At 40.4% G+C, this 17,539-nt stretch overlaps 2 protein-coding genes across 4 annotated transcripts; one reads left to right on the top strand and one right to left on the bottom strand.

Moving 5' to 3' along the window:
- Positions 1–2,257: 2,257 nt before the first annotated feature.
- Positions 2,258–11,208, top strand: LOC132325581 (cytochrome P450 2K6-like). Its single transcript, XM_059843074.1, has 9 exons — positions 2,258–2,696; positions 4,381–4,543; positions 5,602–5,751; positions 6,852–7,012; positions 7,661–7,834; positions 8,428–8,569; positions 9,253–9,437; positions 9,522–9,663; positions 10,972–11,208. Exons 1-9 carry the CDS (start codon positions 2,439–2,441, stop codon positions 11,157–11,159), a joined length of 1,563 nt encoding a protein of 520 aa, XP_059699057.1. The 5' UTR covers positions 2,258–2,438; the 3' UTR covers positions 11,160–11,208.
- Positions 11,209–13,116: 1,908 nt separating this feature from the next.
- Positions 13,117–17,535, bottom strand: CENPQ (centromere protein Q). 3 transcript variants are annotated; one of them, XM_059843077.1, is made up of 10 exons: positions 17,482–17,535; positions 17,027–17,128; positions 16,337–16,492; positions 15,950–16,007; positions 15,704–15,818; positions 15,478–15,546; positions 14,766–14,895; positions 14,427–14,546; positions 14,057–14,134; positions 13,117–13,467 (listed from the first exon to the last, which is right to left on the bottom strand). In XM_059843077.1, exons 3-10 carry the CDS (start codon positions 16,487–16,489, stop codon positions 13,339–13,341), a joined length of 852 nt encoding a protein of 283 aa, XP_059699060.1. In that variant the 5' UTR covers positions 16,490–16,492; positions 17,027–17,128; positions 17,482–17,535; the 3' UTR covers positions 13,117–13,338. The 3 variants fall into 3 exon arrangements, with proteins under 3 accessions (XP_059699060.1, XP_059699059.1, XP_059699061.1); XM_059843076.1 differs by lacking the exon at positions 17,482–17,535 and adding an exon at positions 17,235–17,278; XM_059843078.1 differs by lacking the exon at positions 17,482–17,535 and adding an exon at positions 17,235–17,278 and having other exon boundaries at positions 15,950–16,004.
- Between the last annotated feature and the right edge of the window lie 4 nt (positions 17,536–17,539).

Raw genomic sequence — 17,539 nt, 5'->3', positions numbered from 1 at the left:
AATTTTTTTGGTTTTTGTTGGTTTTTTTTTCAATAAGTAAAACTTCAATGATATCTTCTTTAAACTAACTAAAGGTCAAGCTTACTTTAAACTAACTAAAGGTCAAGCTTACTGGTCAGCCCTTTTCAGTGGGTGACCACAGCTTTGAAGGCTGTTGTATAGTTCTCCATTCCTACCTCTGTCAGAGCAGTATCTTTGTATTTCATTCATACTGAAAAGAAAATGTATTTGAAAACCATTGGCTGAATATTTGCTTACAAAATTTCTTTTAACATTTGTGCCCAAATCTGCTGCTGAATAAATGCATTAATTGAATGATCAGATGACCAACTGTATTTATTTAACATTTCTTGGGGACATCTTCTTTCTCTCTTACTGGGATCAACCTTTTCTCAAAATATATTCTCAAATATATTATTCTCTATATATTATTTCTCAAAATATATATAACAAAATATGTCTCCTCTTGCCAAAGGAGAGCTCTTCCTGTTCTTCTAAGCCTCCTGCAAACTGTTTACCTTTCAGCTTCCTCTCATTTCCTTGCTATTAGTTAAACTCCAGATATATGTGGAAAACTCGACATATTAAGTGCCTTTTTTACCCACTCTGGAAATGTCAAGTAGAATCAGGCAAACTGGAGCACAGCTGGACACTGGCCCTGGACTTCTTCCAGGACATCTTCCAGGCAGGTGAAATGTCCTGATTTCTCCTCCAGAGCCCCTGAGGTCAGGCTCAGGGTGAGCCAGGCCAAGAGCAGCCTTGCTCAGGTGCCTCTCCCAGGCTCCCAGCCACGTGCCAGGGCTCTTTTCCTCTAGGTCTCTGCTGCCCCTGGAGAATTCCCCCATTCCCTCCTCTCCTCTGCCTCTGGCCATGTCTCTGCAGGGACCCTGACACTTTTGGGAGAGGAGGACAAGGGGCTCAGCCTTGAGGCACTGCACATCACACAACCTTCAGGTTCTGGGCTCAAGGCCACATGCAACTTCTGTTCAAGATTTCTGCTGGAAAACTCTTCCAAACACTGTTCCGTGGGCTGTGACTCAACTTTTCTGTCCAGTCTTTCCCTTGGCTTGCTCTTTCAACACCTCCTCTCTTCTGCTCTCTGAGACACCTGAGTTAGGCTGTACCTCAGCCCCATTTCCCCCGCCAACAGAGGATGTCTTTTCCCAGTGCTGTGTCCAGTTCTGGGATTCCCAGTACCAAAGAGATATGGACAGACTGGAGAGAGTCCAGCAAAGGGCCACAAAGGTGCTGGAGTGATTGCAACACCTCTTACACGAGGAAACACAGAGAGGTGGGACTTCAGCCTAGAGGAGAGAAGGCTCAGCACGATCTTATCAGTATAAACACCTGGGGGGAAGATCAAATAAGTCAGAGCCAGACTCTCCTCAGTGTGTGCCCAGTGTCAGGACCAGAGGCCATGGGCACACACTGAAACACAGGAGGTTCCCTCTGAACATCAGGAAACACTTTCATACTGTGAGAGTGACTCAGCACTGGCACTGGTTGCCCAGGAGATGTGGAGTTGCCCTCCTTAGGGTTATATAATTTTTAAGGTCCTTGGAGAAGTTCAAAACCTGTCTGGACAAAGGCTGAGGCAAGTGGCTTTTGGTGACCCAGCTTGAAAGGGGGATTGAACCAGAAAAATTCCAGAATCCCCTCCAACCTCAATAATTCTGTGATTTCAAATTCCCAATGAATTCAATGGAATCAAAGTTATGCCACCCATAAACATTTCTGTGAAAAGCCCTGGGAAGCAATTACACAATCTGAAAACAAGGAAAGGCGTCCTGTTTCCTCAAACCTGCAAACCTTGAGAAAAATAGCAGACTGTCAGGCTGATGGGTTTATTAGAGTCCTGCAACTGGGGTATGTGTGAAGAACTGAACAGAGATTCTCTGTTCACACTAGGTGTGTCAGTACTGTCTTAACTCTGCAAAAACAGATACAGCTGCTCCCAGCTCGTGAGTCTTGCATTCATACGTCACAGACTTTAAAAAAAATTAATCTCTTTGCACTACAGCCCTGGGCAGTGGAATTTTGATTCCTCAGGGGTATCAAGGATATCTGTGCTAAAGGCAAAAGCATGATTAATCAGTAACCTGGACAGCGTGCAGAATTTATGGCTTTTATAGCAAATGTCAGGTTGATGACCTGCAGTTATCCCAGTTCTTGGACTTTCACACCTGCCCAGTGACCCATACTCTCAGCCAGTCACATTGGTTAGCAAACATATATACTCCCCTGTACCCTTCTGAGGATTCATTAGGAAGCACAGGGGAAGAGAACAGGTCACCAGCTGCAAATAAAACATACCCTTCAGTGGAAAAGAGGTTTATGGACTAACACAAGAGCCTCTCAAGCACAATTTCAGGAGGACAGAGATCCAGAGTCCACATTTTCTTTTTTCTCTTCTGTGGCAAATACTTGGCTGAATAGAGATGGGCTGGAACAGCAGCACTTCCATTGGTTTTGTGCTCATCCTGGCTTTTCTCTCCATTGTGAAAACAGCAGGTTTCTGGAACAGCAGCACTTCCATTGTTTTAGTGTTGATCCTGGCTTTTCTCTCCATTTTAAAAACAGCAGGTTTCTGGAACAATGACCGAAGACAGAACTTTCCTCCAGGTCCAAGACCATTACCTGTAATTGGAAACCTTCTTTTGTTTGACTTGAAGAGACCTTACAGAACTTATCTTCAGGTACTCATTTTCTTTTCTGTTGGTCCTATCAACCAAGCCCCATAGTCCAAGATGTCAGAGAGTTTCTCCCGTTGCACCCAATGTATTGCATCCATGTATGAGCCTTTAGCAAGGGACCTAGAGATGGTTATTTGAGCAGAAAATGTTGAATGCAGCATGGTTTCTTGACTGTAATATTTTATCCAGGTTTCAGCCTTCAACAACTTTCAAATTAGTAGCAACCACCTTATTTTTGTGGTAATTTTGAGAAAAAGACAACAGAATAAGGAATGATTTTGATATGTGGTGTAACCCTCTCTGCCTTCAGCTGATTGATGTACCTGGAGCTGTGACTGCAGCATCTTGGCTTCGCTGATTTATCAATGTTCTCATCTCCCTCTCCTCTTTTCTTCCCCCAAAAGCTGAAGATATAACTATATACTCTTAATATTCAGGGCCAACCTTTGCCAAAATAATAAATCTTTCCGTTTTCTTCTAGTGCTTTCTTTACCTAGATTATTGCAGGGCTTTGCTGACTTTGAGTGATTTCTCTGAACCTGCTCCTTTCTTAGTGTTTTTTCAGCTTAGACATTAAAATTACACATCTTCCCTGCTGATGGTTTTGAAAGGGATATTTGCACCAACAAACCTGTATGGATGTCGTACCCACAAATCAAAAGACTGCTTAGATGCAATATCTGGAATATCACTGTAGCTCTCCTACACAGTCCAGTCGTGCAGACAAAAGCAAGTTCCATCTGTTTTCAGGCCAGAAGAAACAACATGAATCTGCTGTAATTCAGTGATTCCTTTCTGATGCTGGATACTGGCTCTCTGACTTGAGCACAATTCAGATATGGGTCACTGCTCCTGTTTCAGCTGACTGTACTTGCTTACCACTTGCTGGACATTTTGCATCTTGATGCTAAATAGATGCCTTCTGTTTCTCTCTGCAAACCCACTAGAAAATGAGTACAGTCAGGAAACCCCTCTCCAGTAGTCAGAAGAATCAGGAACACCGAGTTACATAAAAATGAATCTACCTGTACCAGCTAAAAACCTACCAAATTGTCTTTGAGACAGATTTATGGTGCATGTAATCATGTATAAAAAGTTTGAATGTATCTAATCTTAAATCCTGGCCAGAAACAAACTTATTTAATGTTAATAAAATAATGGTACCAAACATTTGAACAGGGTATTCAGGTGTATCCTGTGCACAAAAGAAACACAATAGTATAAAGCTAATGTTAAATCCTGGCCAGAAACAAACTTATTTAATTTTAATAAAATAATGGTACCAAACATTTGAACAGGGTATTCAGGTGTATCCTGTGCACAAAAGAAACACAATAGTATAGAGCTAAGTGTGAAAACACGAGTAAAAAATTGAATTTACAAGGGTTTCTGAGGGCAGACAGAACTCTCAGTGCAATCCTTTGCTGACTTGGGGTTTCAGCTGTTGATACTTCTGCTCAGTTTAGCACAATGGAACTCTTCTCCCAACACTTCCATTTAGTCATTATCCACCACAATGTCTGGCACTTTTCCATCATTTAAATCAAGTGTCTTTCCCTGTAGTCAGAAAATATCTACCATGTGAGTAACCCAGAGGCAGGACTGGAAAATAAGCAGCACTGGAACAGGTAATGAATTTCTCTGTAGGCAGTAGAAGTAGTAAATCATTGTTCTCTTCTCCTGACAGCTGTCCAAAATATATGGTCCAGTCTTCAGTGTTCAGATGGGGCACAGGAAAGTTGTAGTGATTTCTGGCTATGAGACAGTGAAGGAAGCTCTTGTAAACCAAGCAGATGCATTTGCAGAGAGACCTAAAATCCCAGTCTTTGAAGATTTGACTAAAGGAAATGGTAAGCTGGTCTTATTCTTCCTTATCAGCTTGACCTACTCTTTTTTTCCCCCTATAGACAAAGCAGGAGCTGGAACAACACTTTGGATCAGAGATCACAAAAGGCATTGGAAATAGGGAGCAATTTCATTGACTTTAGCACACTTATTCAACTTTGAAACTACTGACAGTGAACAAAACAACCATAACTCTAAAAATAACTACAGCAACAGAAAATGGATAGTGACACATTTCTAGCTGTCATGATATGGTTCTGAACTTGTGGGGTTTTAGGCTTATCATAGAACAACCTTTTCTGAAATTAATATTCTACTGTTGCTCATCATATTCAGGTGAATAGTGCTTTTAATTCAGAATGTGACAATAGATAGCATGTAGCCCATAGAGAACTGTGGATTTATTTTAAAAAGGGAAATACTCTCTAATGAGCTAGGTTTCAAAATAAGAATTTCACACCCAAACTTCATTCTAATTTAGCATAAGAATTTTATATTTATGTCTCCAAAGATCCTTGGAAAAATTCAGGAATAATTCTGTGAACATTTTAACAGCTGCATCTTTTGATCGTATTATGGTAGGCTTGCATAGAAGCCTACTTTTCACTTTTTTTTTTTAATTTATGAAAAAATATTGTTGAGGTCATTAGCTAAATGATGTAACAATTTCAGTGAAAAAAAAATTATGGTGGAGGTTTTAAGGCATTACCTTTTTTTTAAGACATATTTTCCTGCTTATTTTTTTCCTGCAATCACCAGAGATCTTAGTTCAATTCCACTTGCAAACTACCATGACCAGCAGTTTGAACTTGAATGTCCACTTTCTTTCAGTGACAAGTGTCTTTGTGGATATATATTCTTCTTAAGATTTGATTAACTAAACCATAAATATTTATCATTTGCTTGAGTAATGAAGCTGGGGATTGAAAACTAAGGCACAGTTGTGTTTTTGCTCATCTAGATGGAATTTGTTTTAGAAGTGACTGCTACTAAACAGCTCCATTCTATGCCTGCAAATTTATTTAAAATCCTCTGCCCCATTGAAATATTCTCTTGGTCTCAGGGGTTGTTTTTGCCCATGGTGAAAACTGGAAGGTGATGCGAAGGTTTACCCTGACAGCCTTACGAGACTTTGGGATGGGCAAAAAGGCCATTGAGGATCGAATCGTGGAGGAGTACGGGCACCTGGCAGACTCCATCGCCTCCCAGGAAGGTGGGTGGGTCTCAGAACCTCTGCTGGCTAGAGTGACTCTGAGATACGTTCAAGCTTCTTTTTCCCAGCCTGGCCGTCGAAGGAGGAGTTAGGATTCTTCTGTTCTCGTTCTCAAGGTTATTATTTCTTATTTATAACATTCTTTCTCTGGCCTGCTGAGGTCTGTGTGGCAGGTCAGGTTGAGGCACTCTGACTGCCTTGGGGCAGTGTTATCTTTTTATACTAAAAACTACATGTGCATTATTTACCATACCTTCCCAATACCTATCACCTATGTTGGACAGTGAGTTTCTACATTAAATCAATCCAAAAGTGCTAACATCACAGCAGAAGATGGAGGCCAAGAAGAAGAAGGAGAAAGACTGGACATACCCAGATTCCTCCATCTTGCCTCCTGAACCCCCATTCTAAAAATCCCAAAAAATCTATTTTTCACCCCATGACAAACTAACTATTATTCTACTTAAACTCTCTTGACTTGTAGTTCTTCATATAAAGGCTGGTAATTGTTTTTCCATGAGTCAAGATCAAGGTCACAGGTGTCTTGGGCTCTGTGCCAAGGTTTCTGAGCCCCCTGAGCAGGGGCTTGAGTCCTCCAGGGCAGTCAGAGGAATTTCCTGGGTTCCAACATGTGAGCTGTTCATTCTGCAAACCCATGGAATCACAGAGTCACCGAATGGTTTGGGTTCAAAGGGACCTTAAAACTCATCCAGCTCCACACCCTTCCATGGGCAGAGACACCTTCCCCTACCCCAGGCTGCTCCAAGCCCTGTCCAGCCTGGCCTGGAACACCTCCAGGAGTGGGGCAGCCACAGCTTCTCTGGGCTGCCTGTGCCAGGGCCTCACTACCTCTAAGGTTTGTCCAAGTATGCAAAGGCTTTTTGAGCCTTCTCAAGTTCAGACCTTTTTAGGAAATGTACACCAGTCTGATGAATTTGTCTCCTCTGGCATTTTTGTGTCCTGCTATGGTATTCTGACATTGGATAATAATCAATGTTAGCAATCAATCATAAATAAATAGCAATATTTAATAATAAACTTATATTTACAAATTACATCTCTTCATTACAATGTAACAAATTCTCTTGTTCCTTGTCTAGGAAATCCCATTGATGCCAGCAAAATAATTAATGCAGCAGTTGCTAATATAATTGTGTCAATACTGCTTGGAAAACGATTTGACTACAAAGACCCCAGATTTGTGAAACTTGTAAATATGACCAATGAAAACATGAGGCTTGCTGGGAAACCTTTAGTCACGGTAATGATTCACGTTTATGTTGCTGTTCCACTGCATGCCAATAGCAATACTGGTGATCAGTTTCTTCTATTAAACAGGAAAATCTTAGACTTTGAGAGATAATTGGTTTATAAAGCACTTTCTTGGACAAAAAAACATTGAGAGACAGTTTGGGAATCATGAAGTCAGCAATCGAGCCCCCAGTCTCCCAAAAACATATTTAGGATAGAGTTTGATGAGTGCTAGTGAGTGAAAAATACCTACGTATATTTGCATGCAATGCTGACACACCCTGGATTGATTTATGTTTATCTAGGTTATGAAAAAGGAAAAAAAAATGTTAGTGGAAGAGATGGCCAAAACAATACATAAAGCTGCTGGCCAACATTTCCATCTGCCTGGTGGCAGCTTGAAGCAGTTTGAGCCTGACAGCTACACTACTCCAGAAATATAGTAATTTTACAAGATTTTTACATCTATTTGGTGGTCCTTGATGAATTTTCTACCACAATTCATCCACTCAGTTTTTCATGTTCCTAAAAACAAACTATTAATCTTAAATTTTTTGACTTTGTATCTACAAGGAAGGCCAAATGTTGTTAATTTGTTTCTGTAGTGTTTTCAGAGCTCTGGCTGATAAACTCTCTCTAACAACTTCCACTCTCATAGGTGTACAATATCTTCCCATACCTTGGATTCCTCCTAAGGGCTAACAAGGCTCTCCTTCGAAACAGAGATGAATTCCATGATTTCGTACGAGTTACTTTTGTAGAGAACCTCAAAAACCTGGACAAAAATGACCAAAGAAGTTTTATTGATGCCTTCCTTGTTAAACAGCAGGAGGTAACTGAGTATTTTCTTGCTAAATCCATCTCTTATGATTCTATGAAGACATTTGGAATTTTCTTTACGAAGTCCTTACAATTACCTGAATTTCTTTAGGGAAGCTGTCTTTGAGAAAATACATATGATAAAGTGGTAGAGTTGAACAGATACTTCATGATGTTGAAATTCCAGCCTCTTTTAATCAATGAACATTTATCCTTATTTATTTTCTTCAGACTGTAGAAATATATTTACCAAGGCTGCATCTTTTTATCTACTCTCTCTGTTCTCCTACTTCTTCTGGCTCTTTTGAAAACATAACACATAACAGAATGGAATCACTACCTGGGCTTTACTGGGACTTATTTGGGGTCTCTGATATGGCTGGGTCACCTTCCCCATGGGGAAGGCAGTTCCCTTTGCAGATGGTCCCAGTAAATACAGAGATAAGTCAGCACTCTCCTCCAGGCACAAGCCCAAAGCTCTTCCTTGTCTTTCACACTTTTTTAAAATATAGGATTTATATCTTAGCAAATATTTATTTACATAAATTGCATTTTCACATGGAAAGCTTTGAGTTTTCATCCTTTTATCTCAACAACTTTTTTCAGGAGAAATCCACTACCAATGGGTATTTCCATAATGGCAACTTGCTAAGCCTGGTGAGCAATTTGTTTACTGCTGGTGTTGAGACCATTTCCACCACACTAAACTGGGGCTTTCTGCTGATGCTAAAGTACCCTGAAATCCAGAGTAAGTGGTTTAATGATAGATACTGTTACACTCAGGGAATTAGTGACCAAACAGGAACGTGGAGGATCAACACATCTGTTAATAGGCCAAATTACAAAAAGCAAAGATTCCAGCCAATTACTGTCTCTGTGCCCCCTGGTTCAGATCCAGTGGGAATCTCAGTGGCTGGCCAGCAGCAGAACACAGAGTTCATACAGGCCAGGCCCTCTGCTTAGGGAAATCTCATTAATTAGTAAGTAAAGAGCTGTCCTGTGTTGCACAATGATTTTGTTCCAGATTTCCCTCAGAAACTGTCAATAAACCAAAGGTCTATGCAGATGTTAAATGAACTGTACTGAGGTTTTAGGGACCTGAGAAGATTCATGGAATGGCCTTTGTCTGGCATCTCCATTCCAGCTGATGGCACAGGGTTGTTTGGAGTCAAATGGGGTTTTTGAGACAACCCTTGGACAGAACACAGATGTTTAGACAGAAGAGATGGCAGAAAAAAAGTCTTTAGGTTTCTTGTTAGTAAAGAATCAAACACTGTAGTCCTGTTCACCTCCCATTATTTCTGAAAGGAAAAAAGATTTTTGGAGAATTTATGGTTTGTACTCCAGATCTATTATACTTTAAATCAGTAAAGCACACTGTGTCTCAGGAGTGAATGAGTCATTGCATCTTAGAGTTGATTCTTTCTTCAGAAAAGGTCCAAGACGAGATAGAGCAAGTGATAGGGTCCAACCCCCCACGGATGGAGCACCGAGCTCAGATGCCATACACAGATGCTGTCATCCATGAAATTCAGAGGTTTGCCAATATCCTGCCACTGGATTTGCCTCATGAGACTGCTGCAGATGTCACCCTCCACGGCTATTTCATCCCCAAGGTGAGATCCCTACAGGATTGCTTCTTTTAACACTTCTGCTTTCTGAATTTGTCCAGGAATTCATTCCACTGTCCTATTTTGCAGGGAACCTACATCATCCCTTTACTGACCTCAGTCCTGAAAGACGAGTCGCAGTGGGAGAAACCAGACATGTTCTACCCTGAGCACTTCCTTGATGCCAGTGGGAAATTTGTGAAGAAAGATGCTTTCATGCCTTTCTCAGCAGGTGCTTTCTCTTTTATATTTACACAGAACACACAGCGAAGATGCTTCTGTACATTCCTGCTTCATTTTTCCATGTCCCTTTTAAAAAGTCACAAAAAATGTCAGCTGGGTCAAGATTCCAAACAGTGTGACAACAAGAAACCCCCAAATTCCGTGTAAAATCAAAGGACAGAAGGGGCTTGCCCTTTGAGGCTTCCCCAGAGTGTGACATTCACCTGAATTTACACACCTACACCATTTGCCAAATCATGGGAGATTCCAACCCTGCTCCTTCTCTGGCATTTCTCCTGCTTTGCAGGTTCTGTAATTGCCCTTTTTCAGTTCCCATACATCAGTCTCTGGCTAATTTATCTGTCATATCCACAACACTCTCCATTTTTTTATCAACCCTATTTGTATATTTTCAACTCTCTATGATCTTTGAATAAGATTTTTTCTTGTCATACTCACCATCCAGTACACAAAATTTTTTTCTTTCTTTTTCTTCTTTCTTTTTAGAAGAACTTATGACACTTCCACTTCCCACGTCTTCTTTTTCAGACTTAAGCCTAGATGTCCCAGCTGAAAGCACATCCAGGGAGTGTCAGGTCTGGGCATTCCCTGGAGGGTTTTTTTCATATCACAGCCATGCAATAGCTCTCCATTTTTTGTCACACAGGGGTGTTAACTCCAAATTTTAGTTCAGGTTTTTCTTAGTTCTTGAATCATCATGCTATGAATAAGGCAGCTTACTAGCTATTGGATTTTACAGAACTTACAGCCCTTTTGAATATTCATAGAATATCTCCTCCACCTTGCTTCTCACTCCCACTCTGGCCAGCATTTGTGAATCTTCAAGGAAATTTACTGACAAATTTTAGTATAAAAAATTGCCTATGAGTTGACTAATAGACCCAAAGTCTAGACTAGACCAGTTGGTTTGGGATCCAAAAATTCAGCCAAGTAGAAGAAAATGGTGAAAATAAACTAAAAATTCAGATTTTATTGAAACTGGAGTTAAGGAATTCAGACTACATTTCCATATATTTTTCTCCAAATGCAAGCATTTAGACAAAGGAAAATAAAAACCCATCACCAGCTGGCATTGGTATGATACTTCTGAAGACCAAAATTCCTCTTTCTCTGTTAACTTGTACCCAAAAGAGTTTTAAAACGTGTTCTTTATTCATACCTAGGCTATAACATTCAAATGTTCCTGGATTCCCACTGACCTTTTACAGGTCAAGAGATGATAAAAGGGGCTTTTTTCTTCCAATACTGAAGAAGCAGCTCACTGATTTTCTTGTGGTCCTTTTGCCTTTTGTTCCAGGGCGGAGGATCTGTGCTGGGGAGACTCTTGCCAAAATGGAGCTCTTCCTCTTCTTCACCAGTCTCCTGCAGAGGTTCAACTTCCTCCCTCCACCTGGAGTTTCCAATTCAGACCTGGACCTCAGCCCTGCCATTTCCTTTAATGTCACCCCTAAACCCTATAAAATGTGTGCTGTAGCACGTTCCTAGAGCTCTAATCCATTGTGTGCTAAAATGTTTAAATCATTTTTCCATGGCATCTGTCTTATTAATTCTTTAACCAAAACAATCCATATTTCAATTGAGGTTTCCAGTACTTCTAAACCAAAGTGGTGTTCTTTTATTTTTTGGGAGAGGGCAGAAATGGACCAGAACTGTGAAGTAATTGATGGCTCATGGATTAATCTCTTAGATCACCTAATCATGGCTAAATAGTACAGGCTTTCAGCCTTTCTATTCTTGCTGCAATGTTCACCGTTTGTTGAAAGCATATCCTAAAAAATGCTCCCAAGTCCAGGTTTTTCCCAAAAGACATATGGACTATGAAGCTGTGCTTAGGTTTTACAAGGAGATAAATGTGGGATGTTCAGAGTTTCAGGCTGTCAGAACAGAAGGGCTGTTTGATCTTGGCAGTCAGCTGGGTTTGAAGCTGGACTGGATATCCTGATGTTCTCCAGTGCCTCAGTGCAGCTTCTTCCCTTGGCTCTTCTCCCTACTCCATTTCCATATGCAAAGAAATCACAATCTGTACTTGTAGATCACTTCTGAGGAAAAACCTTAAGCCAAGCTGACCTAAATCCAGAAGGTCTTTAAGATTTTCCCTGAGTATTCCTTAAATGGATAAACTCAGTACATAAAGCATACACACACAAGAAAATTTCTTACCTACTTAAAGGCAAGGTTTGTGAAATTGAAGTTTCAGGTCACAGCTCCACACACAGATTAACAGTGAACCTTCTGGAAGAGGCCTGAAATCTCATCAAAACCAACAATCTGACCATTCTGCAACTCTGTCCAAGAGCATCCACCGTCAAGTCAAGCTAAGAGCACTCCTAAATATCTGGATTTATGTTCCCTGGTTCATGTTACCCTGTTTATGTGTGCTTGACAACCCAAAAGTAACAACACCCACAGCCAGCCTATCATAGCCACCCAGTGTCGGGGAAAAAAAGTAATTATGAGTTGCCTCTGTATCTATCCAGCGCTGTAATGCAGCAGCTCATTCTTCAGTTATTATTTCAACTTCCTTGTGTGGAAGCTGAATCTGACTCCTACTCACTGCCCTTCTCCACACTTTCTTTTCAAAATTAAAAACTCTCAAAAAGGCAAAGGTCTCTATGTGGTTCAGGAAGTTCAAAACCCACACAAGAAATCACCCTTAATGAAAGCAAAGGGGTATATCTTTACTTAACCTTTTCCTGGCATGCAGGAAAATCTTTAACCCATGCTCTGGATTAAATTATGTTGGGGTAATGGTTATATCAGTAACTGCTCCCCTTGCCAGGTGATAACAAATTTGAGAAATACTTCTCAATAATTATATTCTTTTTCCTGTGATTCAGTATAAAGCAAGTACTTTGTCTGGTTTTCCTGATCCTACATGGTTTAGGTAATCCCGTGAGGAGTAGAGAGCTGGACTCAGAGATCCTTACAGGTTAATTCCAACTTGAGATAGTCCATGATGCTCACTCCAGAGAGGCTTTCAAGCCCTCATAGAAGAAAGATAATTAGCTTTTGTCTCATTAATGAGTAGCAGCAGCTTGTAAACAGTAGAACAAGAGTTTATGAAACAAGTCAGTGTAAAGAGCACTGCTATCTTTCAGCAAGTAATTTAACCTGAGAAAGTATTTCATGTTGTTTGATGTTGGCGTTTTTATTAAGTAACCAAAATGTAAAAGCAATTTTGTACATTTGATAAAAATTATTCTCTTTTCTTCAATTGGGGGTTTTTGTTGAAAAATAGTAAGAAAGTTGTACAGGGGATGTACAACTGATTATTAGATAAGCTTATTTTTACTACCTGTTTCAGGTTTAAACTCTCAAATAAAAACTACTTTCGTAGAAGACATGGACTTCAGTGATTTACAGATAAAGAAGTGCAAATAGAATGGAATAGTTCCCTTATTCTGTAAAAACACTGAAATAATCCAGGATCCATTTCCCTCTATTTTCCTATGACAGGATATATCATCATTAGAAATCATCACAGTTCAAAAAAACCCCAAAAAACCTTGGCAGATGACTTAAATCACTTGAGTCCCAAAATGTATCTACACATTTATATACCAATGTTAATAGAAAATGTTTCAACAGAAATGCAGCAGTCACAACAGGAAGGCCATTAGGAAGAAAGCAAACTCAGGATGGAGACTCCACATATTTTGGCTTCTCAAAGCAAATCCACCTTCTCATAGCTCTTTTCAACAAGGGTTAACAAGTTCTTCAAGTCAAGTGACTGCTGAATAGCATTCATATCCTTTAAAAGGTCCTTCTGATTCTTTACCTTCAAAATTTCCTCCTAAAGAAGGAAAGAATCATAGACAACAAATAAAAAAAACAGCTTTTGTCAAGCGCAACAGGAATTTCACCTTCATGTAGCCCAGCTACAGTTTAAACCAAAAAGGATCCAAAGTCACAGAATGAGTCTTCCCTCCAGCAACTATAGATATATTTCAGAAATTACAAGTTCCCTAGGGCCATAGGGTTTCTAGGAAAAGACAGGTGATATTTTAAATCATAAGATCACAGAACTGTTTGAGTCAGAAGAGGCATTAAAGATCAGCTTGTTCCAAGCCCCTGCCATGGGCAGGGCCACCTCCCACAAGCTTCCACTATCCCAGGATGCTCAGAGCCCCATCCAACCTGGCCTTGAACACTTTCAGGGATGAGGTGGGTTCTTAGGGTTTTGTCCTGGTTTTAAATCAGAAGTATATAGTTCTCAATGAAAAGAACAAAAATATAACACAGAAAATGAAAATATATTCAAATTTTCTGAATTTTCAGAATGGCCCCCTCTGGCAGAGGTTAAGGGATAAAAGCACATTGTGTTGCCTTCCTCCTCATAACCAAAGTGTCTCTGAAAAGACAAATATATATTCCACACTCACCTGCAAAGTGGGTGCCTGCAAACTGCGCTTGGGGAGTTCTGGAAGCTGGAGTGTTCCACTGATATTTTCCTGGAATACCTAGAAAAAGAAGAAGAGAATGAAGACACAATCCAAACCCCCAAATATCAGGCACACAAGTAGGAAAATAACCTGTCACTATCCAACTTCTGAAACCAAACTTAATTCTGCAGCTGAAGTTGGAAAGCTCTAGAAGATCCATTCCCAAAAGCACATGAGGCCTTTCTTAAATGACACTGCTTGAGAAACAGCTTGTTTGAAAAAGCTCTGGAAGTCAGCTCGTTCCTCTAGGTTATAGGAATACAAAGTATTTATTTTATATATTTATTTATATTTATTTATTTTTTTATACCTTCCTGGCACCTTTTTCATCTTCCTCTAACTGGTTTTTGAGCACCTTGATTTTGTACTGCAGCTGCTGTATGTTTTCCTCAATGCGCTCCGCTGATCGCTCTGCTTCATTTATTTCTTCCTAAAACAAAACCAAGACAAAACCAGAAGAAAATTTGCTTTAGAAATGGTGAATCTTTCCCACAGAACACACTGAGTCACTGAAAAAACATCCAAAAAGAGACAGTGCTTTGCAGCAAAGGTGACTGACAATGATGAGCACTTGGACACTCCTCCACAAGAGCACAGGCATGATCAGCAGTGTGGTAAGGTAATTTCTTCCCTTCCTTGCTTTTCAAACCTGCAGATGTTCCAAAGACTCCTCATTTGTCTCAAGCATTTGTTTCTCTGCCATTTGAAGGCCCAGGATATTCTTCAGGTTGCCCAGCTTCCCTGGAGGCACATTTAAAGTCTTGAAACTTCTCAGTACCCTTCAATAACAGAAAAAGGAAAGTATTACTTGTTTGGAGTTCTTTGCAAAGCAAAAAGAAAATTATGGGGAAAGATTAATCTCACTATAGTTTTAAACTTAATTGCTGTCAGTGAAGTAAATGATTGCAGAGGGAAAAAAAACCTGCCTTGAATTGTTTTCCAAAATCATGTGGAGTCAGTGTCCAAGGAAAGCACCAGGAACAAGAAATCCCAAAATTCTCACACCTGCTATTGCACTGACCTTGTGTGGTTTATATTCCACTGGCCTCTACACTCCTGACTATAAACAGACATTAATTAATATTTTCCTAATATTTTCCCAGTTCTGACCTTTCTGCTTTTCAAATTAATTTCTAAGAGGAGAATTTGCAACTACTTCCAAATGATGAACATTTTAATAAAACCTGGAAATGCTTTTATGAAACATGATGTATAGCTTTCTCCATATATCAAAATCTATATAGTTAGACATATATATATGTCAGAGGACAGTTTTAGCTCACCCTCAAAGTACGGTACAAAAAAACTGGGTAGAAGAAATCTTTTCTCTCCCTCTTTCCTTTTAATTTATAATTTCTTACCTGTTTTTCAGTACATTGAGGTGCTTCTGAACATCATCCTTTCCCTCCCTCTGTTGGGACAAAACAGATCTGGAAAGAAAACACAGGCAGAATTTCCATCACAAAGCGTGCAAGCACAGAGAACACATCAAAAAACACACTGACTTTCAGTTCAAGTAATACTATGATTTTTTACTTTGTTCCTTGAGGAAAAAAAAGAAGAACCACCAGGGTGTTTGGCACTTACAGTACTACTGAATCCACTATATTTTCCAGGAACAGCCTACTGTTGTCTGAGAGAGGCTGCCAAGATCTTACTGCAGCACTGGACAGCTTCACCTTTTTTGAAGAACCATTTTCTCCTGTTATAACAAAGGGAAAAGGGAAATATGACTTGTCAAACCTGGACAGACAGCATTGTGACTCAGTTCAGTCAGACTGGAGTCAAAGGTATAAAAGAGTTCAGATTTAACAGCAAAGAACAGGACCCTACCTGCAGGGGAAGAGTCCTTCAGTTCCTTAACTCCCCTTTTGCCTGTCTGAGGGACCTGCTGAAGGGAAAAATTTACAGCAAATGTGGCAATTTTGAGACATCCTCTGCTGTGCAATCATTCATCTAGTTCTAGGAACTCACTATGCCAGTGTCTAACAAAAGACTTTGAGCACAAAAAATCCCCAAAAAGCTTTACTGAAGACTGCTCAAAAGACCTCTTCACAGGAGGTTTAAACTGTAGCTGGGCTACATGAAGGTGAAATTCCTCTTCACTGGGCATTTCCTCGAGAGGACTATTCTTAGTTAATTAATTATTCTCTATAAATTCCAATTTAAAAAATAGGAAAAAATACCTCTTTCCCTTTCCCCTTCCAAAACAAAGAATACCTGTCTTTTTTGACCTTGTTTTCTTCCTTGTTCATCTGCTCCCTTTTTTTTGCTAGAAGGCACTTGCTGATTTTTTGATTTAGAAGGATTTTTTGCTGATTTCCCACCACTTGGTTTCCCCATTTTATTGGAAGATGTGTGGCAGGGTTTCATTATCTGTAAACCAATGGGAACAGGAGGAAACAAAGACAAAATTATAATCCATCAATTACAACCCATACAGTGCAAACCATACTTTAAAAAACAAAAAAGAAAAAAAAGGAAATTGGGCTCAACCCAATAAACCCCAAATGAGCCTAAATGATATGAAATGTTTGAATACTTGCTAACCTAGAGCCCAAAATCCTGTAAATTTACATAAATGTATAATCACTAAAAAAGCACCCCCATTTGGAAGATGCCTCTGCCTATGGCAGGGAGTTGGAAATGGATGATATTTAAGGCATCTTCCAACACAAACCACTCTGTGATTTATCTTTCTAATTTTCAGTGCAGAGAACCAATTACCAGAACTTTTTACCTTAGCACGTAAGTACAGTGGTCTCTGATGCAGTTTAAATCTACAGTTTCTTTTCTTACCATACAAACAGAGGGAAAAGGTGTCACACACAGATGGGAGTAGCCACAAACGCCACCACCCTTCTCGTCTCTCAAGCACCACGACTCAGATTTATTCAGCTTTTCACTCACCCCCCTCAGGCCACTCTTTCCTCACTCAGGTCCTGTTACTTCTCACCAAGAAAATGTCCAAATTGACAGCAGACAAATAAGCCTCGGCCGGGCTAGTGAGACCTAAAACAGGTAAACAAACCATATGCCAGGTAAACAAACTCCACACCAGCTAAACAAGCCTTAAAACAAGCAAATAAACCCTGCATGTCCCCTCCTCCATAACTACCCATGTTGTGGGACAGCCGTCACAGCGGACCGCAAATAAGGTATGGACTACAACTCCCAGCATGCATCGCTCCCCGTCGCCGCCTAGGACTTTCTCCTCCATCGCAGTGCATGCTGGGAGTTGTAGTCCCCAACCATACGCCTTCACATCCCCAAAGGCCTGCTCCCCGGTCCTGCCGGATAGCATCATGGACAACACCTCCACAAACCCTTCCTCTCCTCCCGGCTCATGTCGCCCCAAACCTCACCTTCCCGGCGCTGCCTCCCCCTCCTCTGCGCTGCCGCCGGCCCCGCCTCAGCCCGCCG

This window comes from Haemorhous mexicanus, chromosome 3, assembly GCF_027477595.1.
Source record: "Haemorhous mexicanus isolate bHaeMex1 chromosome 3, bHaeMex1.pri, whole genome shotgun sequence".
Taxonomy (NCBI): Eukaryota; Metazoa; Chordata; class Aves; order Passeriformes; family Fringillidae; genus Haemorhous; species Haemorhous mexicanus.
This window is presented reverse-complemented; position numbering and strand designations above follow the sequence as displayed.